General features: G+C 38.2%; 1 protein-coding gene across 2 annotated transcripts in view; it reads left to right on the top strand.

Annotated features, from left to right (window-relative positions):
* Window positions 1-22,481, top strand: part of sft2d1 (SFT2 domain containing 1) — a 51,341-nt gene that overhangs the window by 6,000 nt on the left and 22,860 nt on the right. For both annotated transcript variants that reach the window (XM_079843151.1, XM_079843152.1), the window contains exons 3-4: window positions 816-901; window positions 21,678-21,759. In XM_079843151.1, coding sequence (XP_079699277.1) covers window positions 816-901; window positions 21,678-21,759 — 168 coding nt within the window. The remainder of the gene's footprint in view (window positions 1-815; window positions 902-21,677; window positions 21,760-22,481) is intronic.

The following is a 22,481-nucleotide window of genomic DNA, read 5'->3' as shown; positions in this document are numbered from 1 at the left end:
CAGTATTTTTGTGTGACTAATAGGCTAATTTATCCAGCAAATCTAATTTACTCTTGAGTTTATTTAAAAATGTTGTATTGATACCCAATGCCATAGATTATTGCATGTCACATTAGAAATTACATTAGCAAGTTTAAATATTCCTGATCGTAAATTGTTTGAGAAGATGGCTAACATTTTGGTCACACACACACACACACTCACACACACACACACACACACACACACACACACACACACACACACACACACACACACACACACACACACACACACACACACACACACACACACACACACACACACACACACATAAAAATAGGCAATTGACAGCAAAACACCAATGGTTCTTGAATTTCATGCAATGCAACACAATTCATAATGATGCCACCCTGTTCCGGCTTTCAGTTTGTATGTGGTCTGGCCACAGTGTGATAGCACTTTTACTGATAACACCTACAACAGTGACAATAAAGTTAAACTATAGACTGCTGTACAATATACCAAGCTGTGTAAATCCACTAAAATCACCTTGGCACAAGTTTCTGTACAAATCATTGCAAACAGGGACAGCAAGTTACTTCTAATAAAAGCTCTAGAATCATTTAGCATGCCACTTTGTGTGATATTTTGTTATTTGATGCAACAACATTCAGACAGTTTTATGTAGTGCTCTATGCAAAAGCTTTGCAACACCACTAGGTGGCAGAACTGGTTAAGAGTTTGTAAATCAGAAGGATTTCATTTTATTACATATGTGCTTTGTCCGTCAATTTCCACAATTTTTTTAAACAACATTACATCTTTTGAAACAGGGAACTGCACTCCTCTTCTTGCCTAAAGCTGGTATTAACCTGTTTGCTGTGTTCTACACTCTTGGAAACATTGCAGCAATTTCAAGGTAAGTGCAAGGCAGGATATATGACATGCATATGATGACACAGTCTCTTAGATGTTGATTCAGTGTCATTATATAGTGGGTTTGATTACTGTATATTGTATAAAGTACTTAATTTGTCTAGTTTTGACGCTTCCATGGATATGGAGCAGGTAATAAACACAAATGACGCATTTTTGTTGTGAAAAACGATTAGGTATGTTACATAAACTATTATCTAACGTAATTAATAAATGGTGACAATATTTATTAATAGAAACAGTTTTGCAGACATTACATTTAGTGTTGTTGACACAAGCAAGCTTCCATTCATCCCAGTTATCCAAGATTATCGTAGCAATCACTTCTTTAACATATGGGAAATGTATGTTTATCAATAACTACAACATTTGGCCCAAACAGGTCAGCCGCTATTGGGTGACCGCTTAAAGGGATAGTTGAGCCAAAAATGAAAAATCTGTCATTAAAGGAACACTCCACTTTTTTTGAAAATAGGCTCATTTTACAAGTCCCCTAGAGTTAAATAGTTGAGTTTTACCGTTTTTGAATCCATTCAGTCGATCTTTGTATCTGGCGGTAGCACTTTTAGCATAGCTTAGCATACATCATTGATTCTGATCAGTCCATTAGCATCTCATTCAAAAAATGACCAAAGACACTTTCAATATTTTTCCTATTTAAAACTTGACTCTTCTACAGTTAATTCGTGTGCTAAGACCAACTGAAAATGAAAAGTTGCAATTTTCCACACCTATATGGCTAGGAACTACTTTCTCATTCCTGCGTAATAGTCGCGGATCTTTGCGGCCGTACCATGGCTGCAGCGGCACAATGATTCGTTGGTATTCTGTGAAACATGGTGGTAGTGATACACCTTCGTCTTACTATCACAGCCCTTTACAACACACAGAACCATGGCTAATCACACAGGTAAATCCATAACACAATTTGTTGGCTGCAAGCCTGAAACTTTCTCTGCAACTACACGAACTTAGTGCCGGTCACATTGAAAGTTACCTAGCTGGGGGCTACTTTCAGGCGCTGTGTTCCATCATTGCGCCGCTGCAGCCATGGTACGGCCGCGAAGATCCGCGACTATTACGCAGGAATGAGAAAGTAGTTCCTAGCCATATAGGTGTAGAAAATCGCAACTTTTCATTTTCAGTTGGTCTTAGCACACGATGTAACTGTAGAAGAGTCAAGTTTTAAATAGGAAAAATATTGAAAGTGTCTTTGGTCATTTTTTGAATGAGATGCTAATGGACTGATTAGAATCAATGATGTATGCTAAGCTGTGCTAAAAGTGCTACCTCCAGATACAAAGATCGGCTGAATGGATTCAAAAACGGTAAAACTAAACTATTTAACTCTAGGGGACTTGTAAAATGAGCCTATTTTCAAAAAAAGTGGAGTGTTCCTTTAATTACTCACCCTCATTTTGTTCCAAACCCATAAGACCTTTTGGATGAAATCTGAGAGCTCTCTGATCCCTCCATAGCTATTTAATTAACACATTCAAGGCCCAGAGGTAGGAAAGACTTCATTAAAATAGTCCATGTGACTTCAGTGGTTCAACCTTAATGTTATGAAGTGACGAGAGGACTTTTTGTGTGCAAAAAATAACTTTATTCAACAATTTCTTCTCGTCTGTGTCAGACTCCTACGTTGGCCATCCTACATCAGCATCACACGCATGCTTTGTGATGCTCATGTGAACACCATCGGCCAATGGTAAGCCGGCATTCTGGCGTAGCTCTGACATAACTCGGAAGCGCTGGACTGTGTTTACTATTTCAACAGCGTAGGAGACTGACTCAGACGAGAAGAAATTGTTGAATAAAGTCGTTATTTTTTAGTTTTTTGCGCACAAAAAGTATTCTCGTCGCTTCATAACTTTTAAAGTTGAACCACTGGAGTCACAATTGGACTATTTTAACGATGTCTTTCCTAGCTTTCTGGGCCTTGAAAGTGTTAATTAAATTGCTGTCTATGGAGGGGTCAGAGAGCTCTCGGATTTCATCTAAAATATCTTCATTTGCGTTCCGAAGATGACATGAAAATGAGTAATTAATGACAGAATTTAAATCTTTGGGTGAATTAACCATTTAATTTTGGTTAAATCTGCAGACTTGTTCCCCTTTTCTTTCCGCATGCATAGAGTATATAACATAAAGTGATATCTACTGTATAGCAAGCCTTAACTCCCTGCTTGTTTTATTTTGCTGCAAGATGTAACATTGGATATATACAGTAAGTATTTCATACATGCAGTATACTTGTGTAGGGCACTAAATACTAACTATGTAGCATAAATATAACTGCTTGATTACTTGTTGTTGCAAAATCTAAACTGTATTAGTGCCCAGCTCTAATCTGCTGAATCCGACTGAGGCATGAAGAAATTAAAGTCGTCATGAAACTGAAGTTGCGATAGTCTTTTTTCCCTATTGTGATGTATATATCCGAGTGAAACGGCTTCTTGAACAAGAAAAGAAACTGTAGGACGGGGACTTTTGTCCATTGGGAACTCTTTGTCCATTTTGTTCACTCTCATGTGAGTGACAGGTTGTCCCGACCGCCGCCATTCATCAGAGAAGAGATGCAAGAGGGAGGGGAAGTTCTTATGATCAAAAAAATTATGAGAGCACATGAATAAAAAAATAAAAAAACATCTAACACCGTAACAAAACAATGTTTCCTAGCAACAACAACTGCACTAAAAACCAATGAGAAAAGAAACAAATACTTTTACAGTGCTGTCCAATTTTGTTGCTTGACTGCTTCTCTATTTATAATAATTACTGCAATATTCCATAAAAAATAGGAATTGTCCTTTGACTTTAGGATATTATAAACATTATCATGATTTTCTTCAAAGCTGATTTGAAACAGAGTATTGTGAAAAGTGCCATATAAATACATTTCTCTTTACTTGACTTTTGGGCATTTTACATTTTTATGCATTTAGCAGACACTTATCCAAAGTCACTTAGCGTGTGTCTCAATCACTGATCAGGACATAAGTCAATGGGCTGACTCCCTGATCAGTGTCCTGACTACTGAACTAGGGAGCTGATTGAGACGCACCAAAGTATTAGGGCTGGTCCGAATACCATTTTTTGAGCTTCGAAGCTTTGGTAGTGATCAACATTGAATATTCGAAGCTTCGGAGGGAAGGAGCTGAACATATCCTTTTCTCTAATAAAGGCTGGAATCTGGAGAAGCGGCGCGCCTCACGCGGGCAGGGCTTTTATGCTCCGCGAACGGGCAATGAATGAACTAGTGATACAAAACACACAGATCTGTTACGTCCCAGTTTTGATATATTATAGCTAGTAAAAATAATTCTGTTCAGTTATAGAACAGACTAAGAGCCCCTATTTCTGCCCCTGGGGCCGGGCTTCGGGCCAATTTTCACGTCATACCTCAAACGCAGGCTTTTTCCTTCATTTTATATTTTAGACATTCATTAATTAAAAGAAACAATGAGGTGTGCAGCGCTGGTGGAAACAACATGAGACTATGACAACACGACTGTCAAGATGGCTCACAGTGTTTAGAGTATCGCCGCAAATGAGTAAAGCAAGCCAACACGCAAACTGCCGAACCTCTTAGATGCTCAAAAACACAATCATCTTCATTAATGAGACTCAATGCTCTTCCAGTGCTTAGGTCACTCGTTCTGATATTACGGTCTTTGATCTTGAAATGAGCTGATGGATAGCCTATAATGCAGCTCATATCTGTTGCTTTCGTTGAAATGAACAAGAATTGAAGATCGGATTTATATTAATTTTGCGGAGAGGTGTAAGTTAAGACAACCTGCCTAATTTTTATTTATTTCTTTTTGAACACGTTTCCTCAAAAAAAAAAAAAAAACGTAGGCCTATTATAAGCAAGACAAGTTAAGTGTTGATTTAAGAGGATAAATGGATCAAACGTGTTGTTAACTCACTCAGTCCGCTTGGTCGTTACTTAAAAAAAAGAAAACTTTAATTTAACAATCAAAAAAATGCTTTAAACATTTTTCTAAATTAACTTAATAAAGAAACAAAACGAAATATAACTGCTTTGACATTAAAAACAAAACTGAACTATTTTAATGGCTGCAACAATGTGTAATAGGGAGGAATGTTTACTCAAAAAAAAAGGTTCTATATGGCACTAAAATAAAAAAACAAATTAAATAAAAAATAAATTAATTAATTAAAAAAACACGTCACGTCACTTCATTTTATTTGTTTCATTTGCGCCGTTGCGAGCAGCATCAGCCTCACTGTGCGTTCACACCGCCGCCGGCGAGAGCGTCAAACTTCGCTCTGGCCGCCCTGCCATCGACGCTGTAGAAGATTCGTGGACGCGCTGCCGCTCTGACGTAGATCGAATGCTTGGTCTTTTTTGAAACTGCATTTAAAGGGGCTGCAAAGCAAACAATCATGTTGATCGGCGTTTGTGCTGACTGACCACAAGTAGGGTATAACCGTATAATATAACCTCATGAAATCATTTAAATGTGAAAGTTAAAAAAAGCAGATCGATGGAAAGAACTTAACAAATATAGTTACATGTTTGCTAACGAAATAAACCGATTAAAAGCCATTTGTGTGGTGTATAAATAATGTTGCGCATCTTCTTATCAAACCAGCCGCACCAGCAGTGATCAACCTCTCTCTATTTTGCTTGGGAACTAATGTAGTCGGAACCAAAGTTTACAGCGCTGCGTTCTCTGGAATCATCTCAAGCGGAGCACGTAGCTCATTACCATAAAGTTGACCTGATCCCAACTCTCCTCGACGCCCAAATCGTCCAAGACGCGCCGCGCCGCTCTCGCCGGAGCTCTCCGCCGGGCTCCCATTGAGAATGAATGACTTCCGGCCACTTTGACGCTATCGCCGGCGGCGGTGCTGCCTTTTTACTGTGCGTCAGGGACGTCACTAGGATTGGAAGACAGGGGGGGCTTAGCCCCCAGGGTATTTGTAACTTTGCAAAATCTTTGCACTCACATCTAGAGCTACACTTATGTCAACAACCAGTCGAGAACCAAGATGTTAACAAGTAAAACGTGACAGACATATCCTCTTCTTCCATTTCTACTCTGTTAAAGAAAAGTTACTGTAATGTTAGCTTTTAGACACATCAAAGCTGGGGAATTTACTTATAGGCCAGACTTTGCTCCTGATGAGTTACTATAAGCAATGACTTAAATGCTATCTGTCTGCTCATGTAAATGTATGATAAAGTAACAGCATAGCCTACTATATCTAGTTCCTCTCTATATAAGATAAGTTGTCCACAGAATGTTCATGGGCGTCAGTTTGGTTAGAAATGTGCTGGGGACAGAGACGCATTCAGAAGTGCATTTTCAGAAGTGCTGGGTACATTTTTTTTTCTCTTTCGCGCAGGTCATGTTTTGAAAGACTATGTCCTGCAGCTTACTAATGTAAATAAGTAAAAAATGTCAGATGAGACATATTGCGGGTCTTATAGCCTATCTTACTCATGCTGACGAAAGCGCCCCGTGAATTCTTTAATGTTTTTCATTTTTGCAATTTTTTTTACCACTTCATTATCAGAGTCCCACTGGAGCCCGTGTTTTTTTTATGCTCCCTATTACACATTAGTTACAGCCATTAAAATAGTTCAGTTTTGTTTTTAATGTCAAAGTAGATATATTTCGTTTTGTTTCTTTATTAAGTTAATTTAGAAAAATGTTTAAAGCATTTAATGTTTGTTAAACTAAAGTTTTTGCTTTTTAAAGTGACGACCAAGCGGCCAGCAGCCGACAGTGAGTTAACCCAACACTTTAGCCTCTGAAATCAACACTTGACTTGTCTTGCTTATTAAATCCATAAAAAACACTTAAAGCATCGTTTAAACGTTTAGCCTATTATCACCACCATCACAGTAAAAAGGCATTTTTGACAAGATGAGGTAGGCAGATCGCAACGGCGCGCGCAAACAAAACGGGCTACACAATCTAAACAAATAATTAAAAATAAAAAACATGCTGGTTGTCTTACCTTAGGCTACACCTCTCCGCGAAATGAATATATATCCGATCTTCAATTCCCGTGCTATATGCACATTTAACGGAGTTCATGTCAACGAAATCAACCGATATGAGTATTTTATTCATCAGCTCTTTTCAACATCAAAGACTGCATTATGAGAACGAGCGACCTAAACACTGGTAAGAGCATTTAGTCTCATTAATTTTAATGAAGATGATTGTGCTTTTGAGCATCTAAAACTTAGCTTATTTTCAGTTTCACTTGTGGCAGTTTGCGTGTTGGCTTGCTTTACTCATTTGCGGCGATGCGTGTTGCATAGCGCCGTCCTATAGCCTAAAAAAGCCCGAAGCCCGGCCCGCGTCTGAGGTAGGCTATGACTGGAAAATTGGCCCGAAGACCGGCCCTAGGGCGTAAAAAAGTCGGGGCCCGTCGGGCTCGGGCAGAAATGTAGGGCTCTACTTTGAGTAAGGCTGAAAGCGTCTTTCTTTTTAATACATTTCTTGAATGTCTCAATTACAGTAGGCCTAGCCTATAGATAATTATGATATTTGTGGCTGCACCGGGGTCCGTCATTACGCTAAATCATGAGCAGTCCATGGCACCTGCTACCCATGGCTGTAAAGAACTGTATAGGCTACATCAATCCATTACAACAATTTCGTGTTATGGGCACTGCCACTGATACAGGCAGCGGAAGAGCCTATTTTACGTAGCTTGCTTCTGCTTTTCAAACGTTTTTACAACAAAAGATGTCGTTAAAACGACATAAGATCTCGTATCATCCACAAAATAAGTGATTTTTTTTTTTACACGATTCTTACCCACAAACTTAAAAAAAAAGAGTCTAAAGAGTTTATAACTACACAAAATATTTTGATTTTGGCCGTCAGCGTCCTGATCCATCATTGCACATCACACTCATCTAATCTCCTTGAAGTTTACTTCCCGCTACTTTTTCCCTCTTCCTCCCGCCCGCGTCTTCTTCTTCTTCGATAGTAGCCTAAGCCAGTGTTTCCCAACTTTTTTCAGTCATTTTATCATACGTTATGCTAGGGGTATAACGGTACAGATTGCTCACGGTTCGGTTTGTATCACGGTTTTAGGTTCACCGTTTCGGTACGGTTCAGTATTTGCTATGTTCAGGGAAAAAAGGACTACAGTCAAATAAAAAAAAAGAAAATAATAAGAACAAATCATTTATATACAAGCAGCAGCACAAATAAATACTATCGAGCAAAGATACTAATAAAATAAACTATGCTTTTCAGGTTTTTCAGGTACGTCTAACATTAGTTTTCAGGTACAGAAATTGATCAAATGTAAAATAACATTGCATATTTGACTGTATAAATTAAAGATTAATGCTATTAAACTTACAAAAGCTATTCCATCAAGAGCAGTGAGTGATGCCCTTGTCTTTTGTTTGACATTAAACAGACAGCTGTAAAGGCTCCTGCCCCTTTAAGACCTCGGATATGCGTCGTCTTTTCTGGACTGTATAAAGTTTACTTAAGCCATAAACAGACTATGTCTGCTATAATACTCATCAATATGGACATGTTGACATAGGCTACTTTTTGCGTGAGTTTGTCCGTTCAAGAGCAAGACTTGAAAGAGAACTCAATATTTGCGCGCTGAGAGACGTGTGCGCGCTCTCGGATGAGTGCACAGACAAATTTTCTCACAGTGCGCGCGACTTCTCATTCGCGTCTTCTGGCACTAAAACAGATAGTTGTGTGTTCTGAGTTAACACAATCAGAACGTAAAAATACGGGATATTTTACGGGAAAATACTAAAACGGGAAGACAGCGGGAAAAGAGCTAAAATACGTGAGAAACACGGAAAAAACGGGAGGGTTGACAGCTATGAATTGAGTGGAAAAAATAATATGTGTGTGTCAGCAATGCTTCACCGCAAAATTGAACTCGAGGTTTAAAAAAAAAAAAAAAAAGTGGTGGGTACAAAAGGACTCATGACGAAATCTGGTGGGTACGCGTCCCCCCCGTCCCCCTCCGAAATCGACGCCTATGAGAATGTTATTTAATTACACAGAACCGCATGTATTCAACCGATTTTTGAGCTAAAATAAATCCTACAGCTAAACCTAAATTGAGCTAAACCTATACAAATACCTCAGCAGTACAATTTTCACACCCTATACTAAAATTACTCTGTAGCCTACAATAGCCGAATGACATAACATTATTTAATATTTGAATCACAGCTTATATTGTGTTTTGACATCGACAACCCAAGTGCATTTTACCTCAAACTTGCGACTAGTTAACTTTCTAAAGTAGCAATCGCTTCTCGGGTCGACATTAACACACTGACAAAATTATATTCTGAATTAAAAATATTTTATACCACTTTTTAATGTGTGATTGTGTAAAGATGTTCACGAGATACCAACCTTTCGCAGGAGGGGAGGGGCTGTGTGTGTGTGTGTGTGTGTGTGAATGTGGGCATGTTTTTGTGAAATATCAGGACAAATGTGTATAATGACATGGGTATTACAAAAAGGGTGAAATATGAGGACGTTCCCCATGTCCTCACTTTTCAAAATGCTTATAAATCACAGAATGAGGTTTTTTTCACAGAAAGTGAACTGCACAGTCTCCTGTGATGGGTAGGTTTAGGGGCAGTGTAAGGGGATAGAAAATACGGTTTGTACGGTATAAAAACCATTACGCCTATGGAATGTTCTCACATTTCACAAAAACAAACGTGTGTGTGTGTGTGTGTGTGTGTGTGTGTGTGTGTGTGTGTGTGTGTGTGTGTGTGTGTGTGTGTGTGTGTGTGTGTGTGTGTGTGTGTGTGTGTGTGTGTGTGTGTGTGTGTGTGTGTGTGTGTGTGTGTGTGTGTGTGTGTGTGTGTGTGTGTGTGTGTGTGTGTGTGTGTGTGTGTGTGTGTGTGTGTGTGTGTGTGTGTGTGTGTGTGTGTGTGTGTGTGTGTGTGTGTGTGTGGCGCGGCGCGCGTGAGTGAGTGAGAGACGCAGCGAAAGGAAATGCAGCTGAACGTTATTTGCCAGAGGTGGACAGTAACGAAGTACATTTACTTGAGTACTGTACTTAAGTACACTTTTTGAGTATCTGTACTTTACTGAAGTATTATTTTTTAGGGAAACTTTTACTTTAACTTCATTACATTTGAAAGACAAATATCGTACTTTTTACTCCATTACATTTCTATCAAGATCCTCGAAGTCAAAAGTCGTTTCTGTGGCAGCTTTGCAAGTCAGTGGATGATTTTTTTTTCTTCTGTAAAAGTGTTTTTTTTTTTTTTTTTGCACAATGTAAATGTCTGGGAGAAAGAGAAGCATAGACATATGGATAAATCTGAAAAAGCATGATGAAAGAGCTCAGTTCAGTCTGTTTTGTTGTGCCTCTCAGATGCCAGAGTTTGAGTAGCGAAATGAATAGAGCTTTCTTAGCACTTAAACAGACCAATACACACAAAATGTCACAATTTTCATTTTGGAAAGTATTCACGTAAACAAAGCTGATTATGTCTCAAGTGAACGTAAACAGTTGGGGGAATATCAGATGTGTATCAGTGTGTAGGATTTGTGCATTCAGCCTTAAAGTGACAGCAGCTTTGTAAAAAGCTTTGTAACTTTTAAGTATTTAAATTAGTTCAAGGTGGTCGTATGCTAGCATGTTGGACCATGATGGCATAGCGTGCATTTATACAACAATGCAACAATAATGAAATAATGCATTGACATAAAAAAGGAAATTTACTTTTGATACTTAAGTGCCTTTAAAAGCAAGTACTTCTGTACTTTTACTTAAGTAAAAATAGTTTTTAACAACTTTCACTTGTAACAGAGTAATATTTGACAAGTGGTACTTTTACTTTTACTCGAGTAATGGAGTTGTGTACTTTGTCCACCTCTGTTATTTGCTCTATGAAAGACATTGATAAAGACGAAAACTAAGGACATTTAATCTATCATTTTAGTTAGTTTTGCCAAACACACATTACAGATTTGGTTAGTTATCGTTTTTTTTTTGTAATGCCTTTTTATTTTACAGTTAATTGCAGCAGCGCTCCGGTCTGCAACGCTCTGAAAGCTGCCACAGTTCACACCAATGAGACGAGACGCGCATCATCTTCATAGCACGACTCTTTGTAGGCTACTTGTCCAACTTCCGACTTTTCGGCTATTTTTTTGTAGCTGGATATATATAATTTGTTGCATCAAAATATGAATGAGGATACGGTTATTGATAAATCAAATTGTTATTGTTGTTCTTATTATCATTTAGGGGGGCTTGGGAACATTTTGGGGTAGCTTCAGCCCCCCTAAAATAGGCCTAACGACGTCCCTGCTGTGCGTTCACACCGCCGTCGGCGAGAGCGAAGTTTGACGCTCTCGCCGGCGGCGGTGTGAACGCACAGTCACTGTGGTGGTGGTGGTGGTGGTGGTGATAGTAGGCTAAATGTTTAAACCAACATTGTGATGCTTAAAGTGTTTTATATCTATGGATTTCATTACAAGTAAGACAAGTCCAGTGTTGATTTGAGAGGCTAAATTGATCCAACATGCGGTTAACTCACTGTCAGCTGCTGTCCGCTTGGTCATTACTTTAAAACAACTAAAACTTTAATTTAACAAACAAAAAAATGCTTTAAACATTTTTCTAAATTAACTTAATAAAGAAACGAAACAAAATATAACTACTTTGACATTAAAAACAAAACTGAACTATTTTAATGGCTGCAACGATGTGTAGGCCTAATAGGGAGGATAAAAAAATAAAATAACAAATAAAAATTCACGGGACTCGGGCCGATAGTTTTGGTAAGCTGTAGGACACGGCCAGGCTAGGGTCTAAGACTAACTACAATTAAAAAACTGAACGTGCCACTCGAGCCAAACTAACGGCCGTCTCAGCACATCAGCAGCAGCAGTCAGATCATATTCTACACGAGAGCGAGGAGCTAAATTACAAGATGATCGCGGAATATTTGGTTTTAAAGCGATGTAAAAGCGCCTACTTAAGGGAGTTTGTCATTGTACTGTTTTGTTGCTATGTTTTTCATTATAGAATAATAGCTAATGAACCCACAATTCAAGCAACCCGCCCCTGAATGGGCAAACCGAAAGTAAACGCGGCGCAGGGCTGCATGCGTTCAGCCGCTCAGCGCACAAGCACAGCATTGAGGGAAACGCTGAGGGAATATTTTTTCACCGTTACATCCCTAACGTATAAAAAGGATAATACATTTCGATTATATTATTCTATTTTCCACAATGTCAAACGAACGCAGTTTAACCCAAAATGCAAGCTCAGACATGGCTTCTGCCACATAAGCTTGTGCAGTTGTGCGCTCTGGTGCACTGAACACTAAGAAGAAGCAAATATATTTATTAAGTATAACGAGGCTATTAAAATGGCTTGGCTATAAGATAATTGAAAACAAGTATTGTATTTTATAGTGATTTTATAGTGTAAACATATGCAAGCGCGAATGAGAGCCGTTTTGAGCGGGATGCCATGTGTTCACGAAAAAAAACAACAACAACGAATATTCGAATCACAAATTTGAAAATCGAATACCAACCCATCGAACGAATATTCGAATATTCTGGTCCAGCCCTACAAAGTATACATTTTTACCAATTCATGCATTCATAATTGAACCTATGACCTTGGTGTTACTAGTGACTCTCTAATCCTTAAAGTTTCAATTGTTTCAAACATTAACTAAATAAAAATTGTATACCTGTTAAGTTATCTTATCCATTACAGTGTACAAAACAATTGTCGCAAAATGGCAGCAGCTGCGTTTGTATGAAACAAGAGCGAGTCTGCGATATCCGGATGACATAATGGTAAAATTATTCACAAAGTATTGATTTGAGTTGTAATATTTTGTTAGCTCACCAAACGCAAAACTTCCAGAAAGAAAAAAAAAAACATTCCTAGCAAGCCTAAAGCGCAGAGTTACCTGGATGTGCCTGTGTTATCAGTTTTTATAGGTTGCTATCGGGGAATAACATCTCCGCTGGATGGCACAACTGACCAATCAGAATCAAGTATTTCACAGAGCTGTGTAATATTATTAAATGGACTTGAGCTAACATGAACAACAATAAACAGTTGTATTTTTTGCATATTTTGTAGTTTTATTAACTAACATTAACAAAGATGAATAAATACTGTAACAAATGTATTGCTCGTTAGTTCATATTAGTTAATGCATTATTAACCAACATTGAATAATAGAACCGTATTGTAAAGTACTGTAAAGTAAAAGCTCATGTGATATTTCCTGAGGTTTCAGCACAGTCTTTACAGGACTAATCCTGTCAGTCTCTTTATGCAGTCTCTTTAACTGACCATTTGGTGCAAAATAAAAGTAACTTTCAGGCCCTATGTTCAATCCTATTTGTGGAAAGCGACGTGCGCATGATCTGCAGCGATTGCTTGCGTTGCCCAGATCAGAAGCTGCCCTGTTTTGTCATTTTTGTTTTTATATTCTGTTAGCAGAAGACCAAATCAACAACTGCCACTGACCCAAAGTGGCCACAATTGTCCTAAAATGAACCTGGACTTCAGGAATGTGTTCATGTCTCCTGTTACATATCCGTTGGAGGGATGATTGCATAAAGAGACTGACAGGATTAGTCCGGTAAAAGCATGTATTTGATATGGTTTCATGAATTTGTGCTCTGATGTCAATGCATCGCCTCAAAGGATGACAATATAACACTTTTTTTTTTTCAAGTTGTCAAACACTTGCAACTTCCCTTCAAAAATGGTCTTTGGCTTACATTGACATGCATTGTCTTTTTGTAGGACTTAGAAGTTTGAGAGATTCCTCCTCTTACAATGTTGTTGGGTTGCCATGTGGCAAGATGTTCTAAGACTGAAACCGGTCTGTCAGGTTCTCTGAAATCATCAGCAGGCTGAACAATCTCTGTAATCAGCACAATATTGTAAATGGAAAGATAAAATTTTCTCTGGATTTTCTTTTTTCAGTGTTTAGTGCAGGTGTCACCAACTTGTATTACTTACAGGAAAGATATAATGCATTTAGAAATTAATCAGGTCTTCTTGCATGAAGACATCAAGGCCAGTTGATTCCATGGCCATCATGAATAAAAAAATGATGTATAGTAATATTTTGCAGAAGAACATTGTTTTGGTTGTGCTTTGGCTCTGCGTGACTGCAGATGAATTTCTCATTACTAAAAAGAGAGAGATATTATCCAACTGCTCATAAAACATTCACTACTAGGCTAAAGAAATGTAACCAGTTTAGATGGAAATGATCTCAAGCTGACTAGCTCAAGAGGTTACTGAAGCTATAACCATTAATAGACACCGTACTTCCTTAAATTCCAGCACAGCGCTACAACAACCCATAATGAAATGACACTTCGCAATAGATACAGCTTTACAATGAACACTGTTAGAGAGCTACATATGGTCATTTATCTGTTTATCTATTAATAAAATATCTTACTCACCTATTGAGTAATAAAAACATAAATGCTGCATCACTTTTAGAAAATTTCAAATCCCTCAGTTCTCTGCTTCTTGACATGTCCGAAAAGCCAAGCCGGTGTTTATTCTTGTTTTATTACGAGCTCGGTCATGTTCTCTTTTTGCCAGCAGACAGCAGAGATTTGTTATTTAGTGTTCTCCACATCAACCTTTCTCGCTCACTGTGACAACTAACATTTGCCACTCCCACACCATATATGTGTCAAAGAGAAAAGTTGCTCTGGCTACTATTTACGAGATTACGCATGGGCGAGTGACGCTACGCAAATTCCCAGGAAAACCATCCTGCCCGGTCTAAAATATAAACATAGTGAATCAGGGTAAGACAAAAACATGTTTTGGAAGAAGAGTTGATTATGTATTGACTTGTGCTGTCAAAATTAACGCGTTAACATTTATATTTACATTTAGTCATTTAGCAGACGCTTTTATCCAAAGCGACTTACAAATGAGAGCAAAAGAAGCAACTAGAACAGTCAAGGGCAACAGTATGCAAGTGCTGTAACAAGTCTCAGTTAATCTAGCACAGAACACACAGGACATTTTTTTTTTTTAATAAATAAATTAGACAGACAGAAAATGAATAGAATGATAAGTGCTATTCTTGATTGGTCAGGTGCTGCTGGAAGAGATGTGTCTTTAGGTGTTTTTTTGAAAATGGCTACAGACTCGGCCGCTCGAATTGAGATAGGCAGGTCATTTCACCAGGTGGGAAACACATGCAACTACTTTTTTTCAGTTTAATGCGTCAAAAATATTTAACGTAATTTACATATTGTTACATTATATGATCACGCTCCTATTAATTCAAATGCTTTTAAACCATTCAAGTGCAATAAGACACAAAAGAGAACGCAGTGCAGTACTGGTGCACGTCTGTGAATCTCCTGTCTGTGTGACACACACACTTATGCGCTGATAAAGCCGCTTCAGACATTGCTCGAAGGGTCGAAGCACACAAAATTATGCCAAAATGCTCATTTTGTCACGTATCCTCACAAGTACAGTCTTAAATTAGTTAAATGAAGTCTTAAATGAACTTAATGAGTTGAGAAAATGGTCTTAAAGTAACAGCAGCCTAATAAACCTGCCACTGTCAATGATAATCAAATAACAAAAGAAAAACTTTTGTAACTTTAATAGTTAATGTATATTTAATTTATAATTTATGCATTGAAGACTGTGAAGTGTTTGATAACTTTATTCAATTTCTCTGTATATCCTACCTTTTAGACCTACCTGAAATCTTAAAGCACTGTTTACAAGGTTGCATGGGTCAAAAACAATGAAAACAACAACTTTTTGTGCATTATGACAGGACAAGTAAAGATCTGAACTGGTCTGACTGGGCCAATAGAACAAATTAAGCCCTGATATATAGAAGGAAATAGGTAAATGTGGCGTTTTTTTTAATAATGGGTTTATGTGAAGCTTGTTTTGAGTCCACTTAAATTAAACGTTTTTTTTTTTTTAAATAATAAATGTTCAAATGTATAGCATTCAATTATAATGCTGAATGCATAAAATTGCGAAAAACAATCAATTTCATAGAGACATCAGTAGCAGTACTGGTATCGGTATGATACTGGCCTTCTTTCATTAAAAAAAGTGCCATTAAACAAATATTTAAAATATAGGCTACTCTCTTTGTTGTTTCTACATTAGTTTAGAGATTACATATGAAATTATTACAATATAAAAATAGATTAAAAACTTTATTTTTTTACTTCTGTTTTATTTATTTTTTTACTTTAGATTTTAGGGTGAAATACAACCTGGAAAGTTCTGGGTGTAAAAGGTTTATAAATGTAGCTAAAATTCCAGATTAGCATGACATTGGTGTATCACAGAACGCTTGCGGTCAGCTATTTCCAATCATGATGTAGGAAGAAGGAAGAGACCGAGTTAGTAACCAGGGCAGTGAGATGTAAAAATGACCCAGAAGAATTCCCCTGGCATTCACCCACACTGCACCTCTGCATATCTGAAGATTGCTTTTTACTTTGAAGGTCTTAACTCAGTAAGAAATCATTAAACTAAGCCATTCGGCCACTTAAGTAAAAAGTCAGTCTGGTTTGATTAGTAACCAGACTTTGTCTTTATTCTGAGATTTGTCTTGACAGAGCTACAGAGGTTAAGTCTTTAGAGTGACGGCTCATGCTGTCTGGGTTACCTGCTTTAAATACACACAACATTGGTTCAGGTCATGGTAGCGGTTTGGAAACCTACTGGCGTGACATATTAACAGGTAGCATCAGGAAACTTCATTTAAAGGCCATGACCCAGACTGAAAAGATGATTCAGATCATTTTATTTACTGCTCTGCATTTACATTCAAACAACCTGCTGTTCTGAAAGGAAGTTTGTTATTTGAAAATTTTGAAAGATTACATGGGCCTGTTTTTGACAGGTTTTGAGAGTCTAGATCATTTGTATGTTGGGGCCCTATCTTATGTACTATGCTATACTATGCTATATGCATTTATACTATGTAACGCAGGACGTGAAAATGATAACTGCGTTGGGCTGAAACTAGCAAAAAACACTTGCGCCGGGTGTATACCCGGCGCAAGTGTTTTTTGCTAGTTTCAGCCCAACGCAGTTATCATTTTCACGTCCTGCGTTACATAGTATAAATAGCAAATACATTTGTGCCCATGGGCATGCTGGTCTGAAAACAAGGTATTTAGGTGCATTGTTGGCGCGTTGCTATTTCGAGGCAACTGAAAATGACTGCGCCATTGACCAACAAAAACCTGGTCTAAAGTCAATATTTTTTGTGTTATTTAAAGGTCCCATGGCATGAAATTTTAATTTTTATGAGGTTTTTCAACATTAATATGAGTTCCCCCTAGCCTGAATATTGTCCCCAAGTGGCTAAAAATTTTGATCGGTGTAAATCGAGTTCTGGCTGTCTTTCTCTGCCTTTGAGAAAATGAGAGCTCAGACGAGCTGATCTTGAACTTTCCTGTTATGACGTCATGACAGGAATGGTTACCTCCCTTTCCTCCGCCCAGAGAATTTGGCACGCCCATGCGAGCGCCATGTTTGTTTGTCCTCGAGAGATCATGGCTTGTCAACGAGTGAATGCTGGCAGTTTCTCAGTGTTTGGATGTAAAAATGAAAACAGAAGTCTTTTTTTCAGTTCCTTCTGATCTGTGATCAGTGATTTCTGATGTGTAGCTAATTATTCAAGTTCACACAGAACTTTATTATTCGTGCTGCGGCTTTTCTCTCTCCCGACAGAACAGTGTTTTCTATCTTGTGAGTCTTTGTACGTTCTCGTTGCGTCTATCTGTTCTAAAATGTGCATATAGTCGTGAGTTTCTGCTCAACATCGGCAAAGTCACATCTTTAGAGATAAACTTCACACACGCCGAGGCTCAGGCTGCACTGACCGGTCGGCCCTCTAACATCACCGACCCCCAGTACTGCATCTGGCCCACAGCGGAGGCACCAAACGAGGTGCGAGATTAAGCAGAAGGGGGGTAAGCGTGAGGGTCTCCGGGCTAGGCTAGCCAGCTATCCCCACAATAAACTGGATTACATTCGATTACTGCTGTTGTGTCTTTGTTTGCGCTGTGTACTCAATGCGCGTCACTGACGCTTTTCAAATGATAGGAAAATATCTAAAAATAATGCTATAATAAACACTTACTCGTAACTCGTTTATCTCGACAGCTGTAATGGTACATTACATGTGTTACAAAGTTGGTAATAAGGACGAAGTCGGGATCGGCGTGACTGGGACTCGTGTTTATTCAGAACTCTCAGATACAAACAAAATAAACTCGCGCTGACAGCGCTCTCACAACTCAGTAGTTACAATATAACTTTGTTAGCAATCGCTCCGTCTCTGGTCCATTGATGTCCGGTTTTCGCGAACAAATCGTTCTTTTGAACCGGTTCTTTTTAGTGAACCGGTCGAACCAGTTCACCAAATCGGACTGAATTGTTTTAAATGGTTCGCGTCTCAAGTCAGCGCTGATCCATCATTTACTAAAGTTACTAACTTTCTGACATGAGTGACAGTCCCTCCGACTAGAAATAAACGAATAACCTGAAGTATATGCTGTAACTACAACAGTTCACTCAACTGAGACGTGCTGAGAGAACTGATGAGAAGTGACATCCGTCTCTCTAGCAGGCTTGTGCCTCGTAGACCTCGTTAAACCACGCCCCCTCCGCTCATTTCAAATGCAAAGATGTCAGCCAATCACAACAGTGGGCATTTTTACTGAAGTCTCACAGCAGACACGCCTCTTGAAACAGGGCATTCAGCCACAGGGCAAACATCAGTATGGAAAAAATGCCTTTTATTTCTAAATTATGACATTTTATGATGTAAAAATCATACTAATCAAGTACACCTCAGAATACATTATAAAATAAAATAAAAAAAATCCATGCAATGGGACCTTTTAAAGGGCGCGTTAGTCATGTGCCTATAGGCGGTACAAGTGGATTTAGACACGGCCGTAAGTGCACTTGTATCGTGCACTTTAGACCATGTGCTTAGATTGTTAAAATTGGGGCATTTAGCTTGAAATAACTCATACTGTAGATTAAAGGAGAAGCCCTGTTTCTTTCTTTAGAATGTTTTACCATTTTTGAAAATGTCAGATTATGGCTGCCCTAGATGCCTGTTCTCGTAGGAGAGAGGATGACATCATGGCTGGCTCGTGCATTAGTGTTTCTGTGATCTAATGAGTGTCCTGGTTAAGGTTGCTTGAGTAATGCAGGGGAGATGGGTTCAGCCCCCTGAGACCTGAGCACAGTCCATCTACTCTCACTGAGTCTGCACCCCCTTCCACGTCATTGTGATGATAACTGATGTCTTGCAGCATAAATTAATAAAAGGGCTTTATGGATTTAGGAATTATGCTTATCGGTGCTGTTGGTGTCTTCCTGTCACTCAAATGAAAATCAATACGATTTTGCTTTTGTAAGGTCAGGAGATTAAATATTTGTAACGGCTACAAACCAAGGGCTGGCTAATAATCATTATATGTTTGTGATTTTGCTTATGATATAAAATTAAGCAACATGAATATCACAATTATTTTAATATCTTTTAATTTGCTTACATTTTCTAGACATTAGATGATGCTTCCTTGACATATGTTATAAATAGCATCTAAAATGTCTTTGAGTTGGAAAATTTAGTTACATTTTTGTCAGTATGTGTTTGTTACATTTGCTTTTGTTAACACTATTGGGTAGAGGTTGACCGATAGTGGATTTTACAGATAATGATAACCATTTAATTAACCGATTGTAGTATTTTTGAGGATCTTTTGACAGAAATGCAATATAATATACATTACTATGTTTTCAGTGGTGTATAAATTCCTAACATAATGAAACGTTATGTATTTATTTCCTTAGTATGAGCTATTTCTATCTACATACCCTTACAGTGAAATCACCATTTTGTGCCGCCATGTTTCTACAGTAGCCCTAAATGGACAAACTTCTCTACAGTGCGCTAGTCACTCTCTGCTCTCTCCCGACGGACGATGACATTTTTGTCCTGTGTCAGTAACTATAGCTTCTCTTCTCTATGTGCTCCGAAAGGGAGGGGTGAGTGGTGGGCGATAACAATTCACAACCTCACCACTAGATGCCGCTAAAATTTACACACTGTACCTTTAAATGGAAAGTGAATAAAAACAAACATAGCACATCACATACATCTATTTTAGAACACTTACCCCCGGTTTCATAGACAAGGCTTAAGCTCAAACATGCATTTTAGTCTGGGACTAGCTGTTTTATTTGAAAGCGACATGCCATTGTTTTGTCTTAAGATGCACACCAGTAATGTTTAGGGGAAGTAAGGAAAAAAAAAAAAATTTAACTAAGCCTTAATCGTGGCTTATTCTAAGGCCTGTATGAAATCAGATCTTGATGGTTATCTAATCAAAATTTCTAAATGTTACAGTGATGATAAAAAAAGAACTGAAATCAAATGCATTTCTGATTTGTTAATACGTTTCTGTCAGTGTCATAATGAAACAGTTTGCTTTCTCATGTCTCTAGCTTTAAATATACAACTTCACTGCATAACGATACATAAAAGAGACTTACTTTAATATAACCTAACGCAAATAGATGGTAACAATCGTGACATTTAAACATTTGGGTTGGGCTTGTGTGTGTTTGTCACATTGTTTTAACCACTTGAGGTTAGATCCTCCCAGCCTCGACGGCAAACATACTGCTGAACTCCACTAATGCAGCATCTAGTCAACAAATTAATTACTTTTTAATGATATCAAATCACGTACGGCTGTGTACTGTATACATACTGTACCGTTTTATTGTCTTTTTTTAAAGCTGCATCTGAAGTGTCCTCTGTGCAACGCACATTCTTATGTGTCAAAACAAACTCCACAAGGTGTCAGTGATAGTTTTTTTTTTCACTTCTAGAGGCCAATCTTGTACTGTATAATGAGAGCGAACCCTTCTCAGCCGCTCCAGCAATGGATGCACCCCGGAAAAACTATTGGTATGGATTTTTGCCAATAACCAATTGTTCAAGCAATCGGTTATCTGTGCCGATTAATTGCCAAAATCAATCAATCGGTCAACCTCTACTCTTGGGTATGTTTTAGGGTTGCCATTTTGGTAGACATCGCCCAACCCTAGTATGTTTAGTGTAGGTGGTACTTTATTTTCAAAGGAGCATTAACCTTTTAGTGCCACTCACCGGACATTTAAATTCAGAACTGCCATGATACGTACAACAACCAATGTAATAAAACGTTGCCAGATTCACTTTCATCTGTTTTGGATAAAACTGAACACACTTTTAGCACCCCTCACTGGACATTTCACTTTTTGAACGCGCAAGACGCAACATAATATCATTTTGCAGAAATGCCACCACAGGCACATTTTTCCAATGAGTCTGCTGTTGAAATCTGTATCTATAAAGCTCAGTGTGATACACAATAGCGTTCAACTAGAACAGTCATTGTATAGTAAGCAGTCAGTATCAACAAAAGTAGAACAAAAATGTAATTAAACATTGTCAATCTTGTTGGCTGCTGCAGTTGTTTGGTCAAATCGATGCTGTTAAGATCACACATTTATGTGGTTTTGGAGAAAATGTATAAATATTAAGAAAATGTCAACAAATTATTTTGCTTTTGTTAGTTATTATGCACCTTTAGTGTTATTGTGAGTGATGGATACATGTGTGTTGTGAATTGAACTCATTCTGTGTCACTGTTTTTCCACAGCACCTGTTTTCTGATGGGTCCATTTAAACAGCTGAAGCGTATGTTTGAGCCCACCAGGCTTATAGCCACCATTATGATGCTGGTAAGAAAGTGCCTCTGGCACACACCACACTGCGTCAGCACTGGAGAGCTAATGAGAAAAGACATTTTGGAAAGGCGAATTTAACCTCAAAGCAGAACAGTTGACTCATCCTTATTAGATATTCTCCTTATTTGATGTTCTTTGTACCTTGTCATTGTATTCGATTTAAAAAAGTCAAACCAAGTGAAATGTGTTTAAGAAAAAAATGCATTTCAAAAACTGCAAAAAAGCACACTTTTATATTGAAACATAAAAAAAGTTTGATTTTAAATATTTTTATATAATGAGTGTTAAACTCATATTATTGACAGTTGTGTCAGGTATATACACCGATCAGGCATAACATTCTTAATATTGTGTCGGTCCCCCTTTTGCTGCCAAAACAGCACTGACCTGTCGAGGTATGGACTCCACTAGACCCATGAAGGTGTGCTGTGGTATCTGGCACCAAGATGTTAGCAGCAGATCCTTTAAGTCCTGTAAGTCGCGAGGTGGGGCCTCCATGGATCGGACTTATTCAGCACATCCCACAGATGCTTGATTGGATTGAGATCTGGGGAATTGGGGAGGCCAAGTCAACACCTCAAACTCATTGTTGTGCTCCTTAAACCATTCCTGAACCATTTTTAGTTTGTGGAAGGACGCATTATCTGCTGAAAGAGGCCACCGCCACCAGGCAATACCGTTTCCATTAAAGGATGTACATGGTCTGCATCAATATT

This window comes from Gobio gobio (assembly GCF_949357685.1).
Source record: "Gobio gobio genome assembly, chromosome: 18".
In the NCBI taxonomy this organism is placed as follows: Eukaryota; Metazoa; Chordata; class Actinopteri; order Cypriniformes; family Gobionidae; genus Gobio; species Gobio gobio.
Note: the sequence above shows the minus strand (reverse complement) of the source record. Positions and strands in the feature narration are given on the sequence as shown.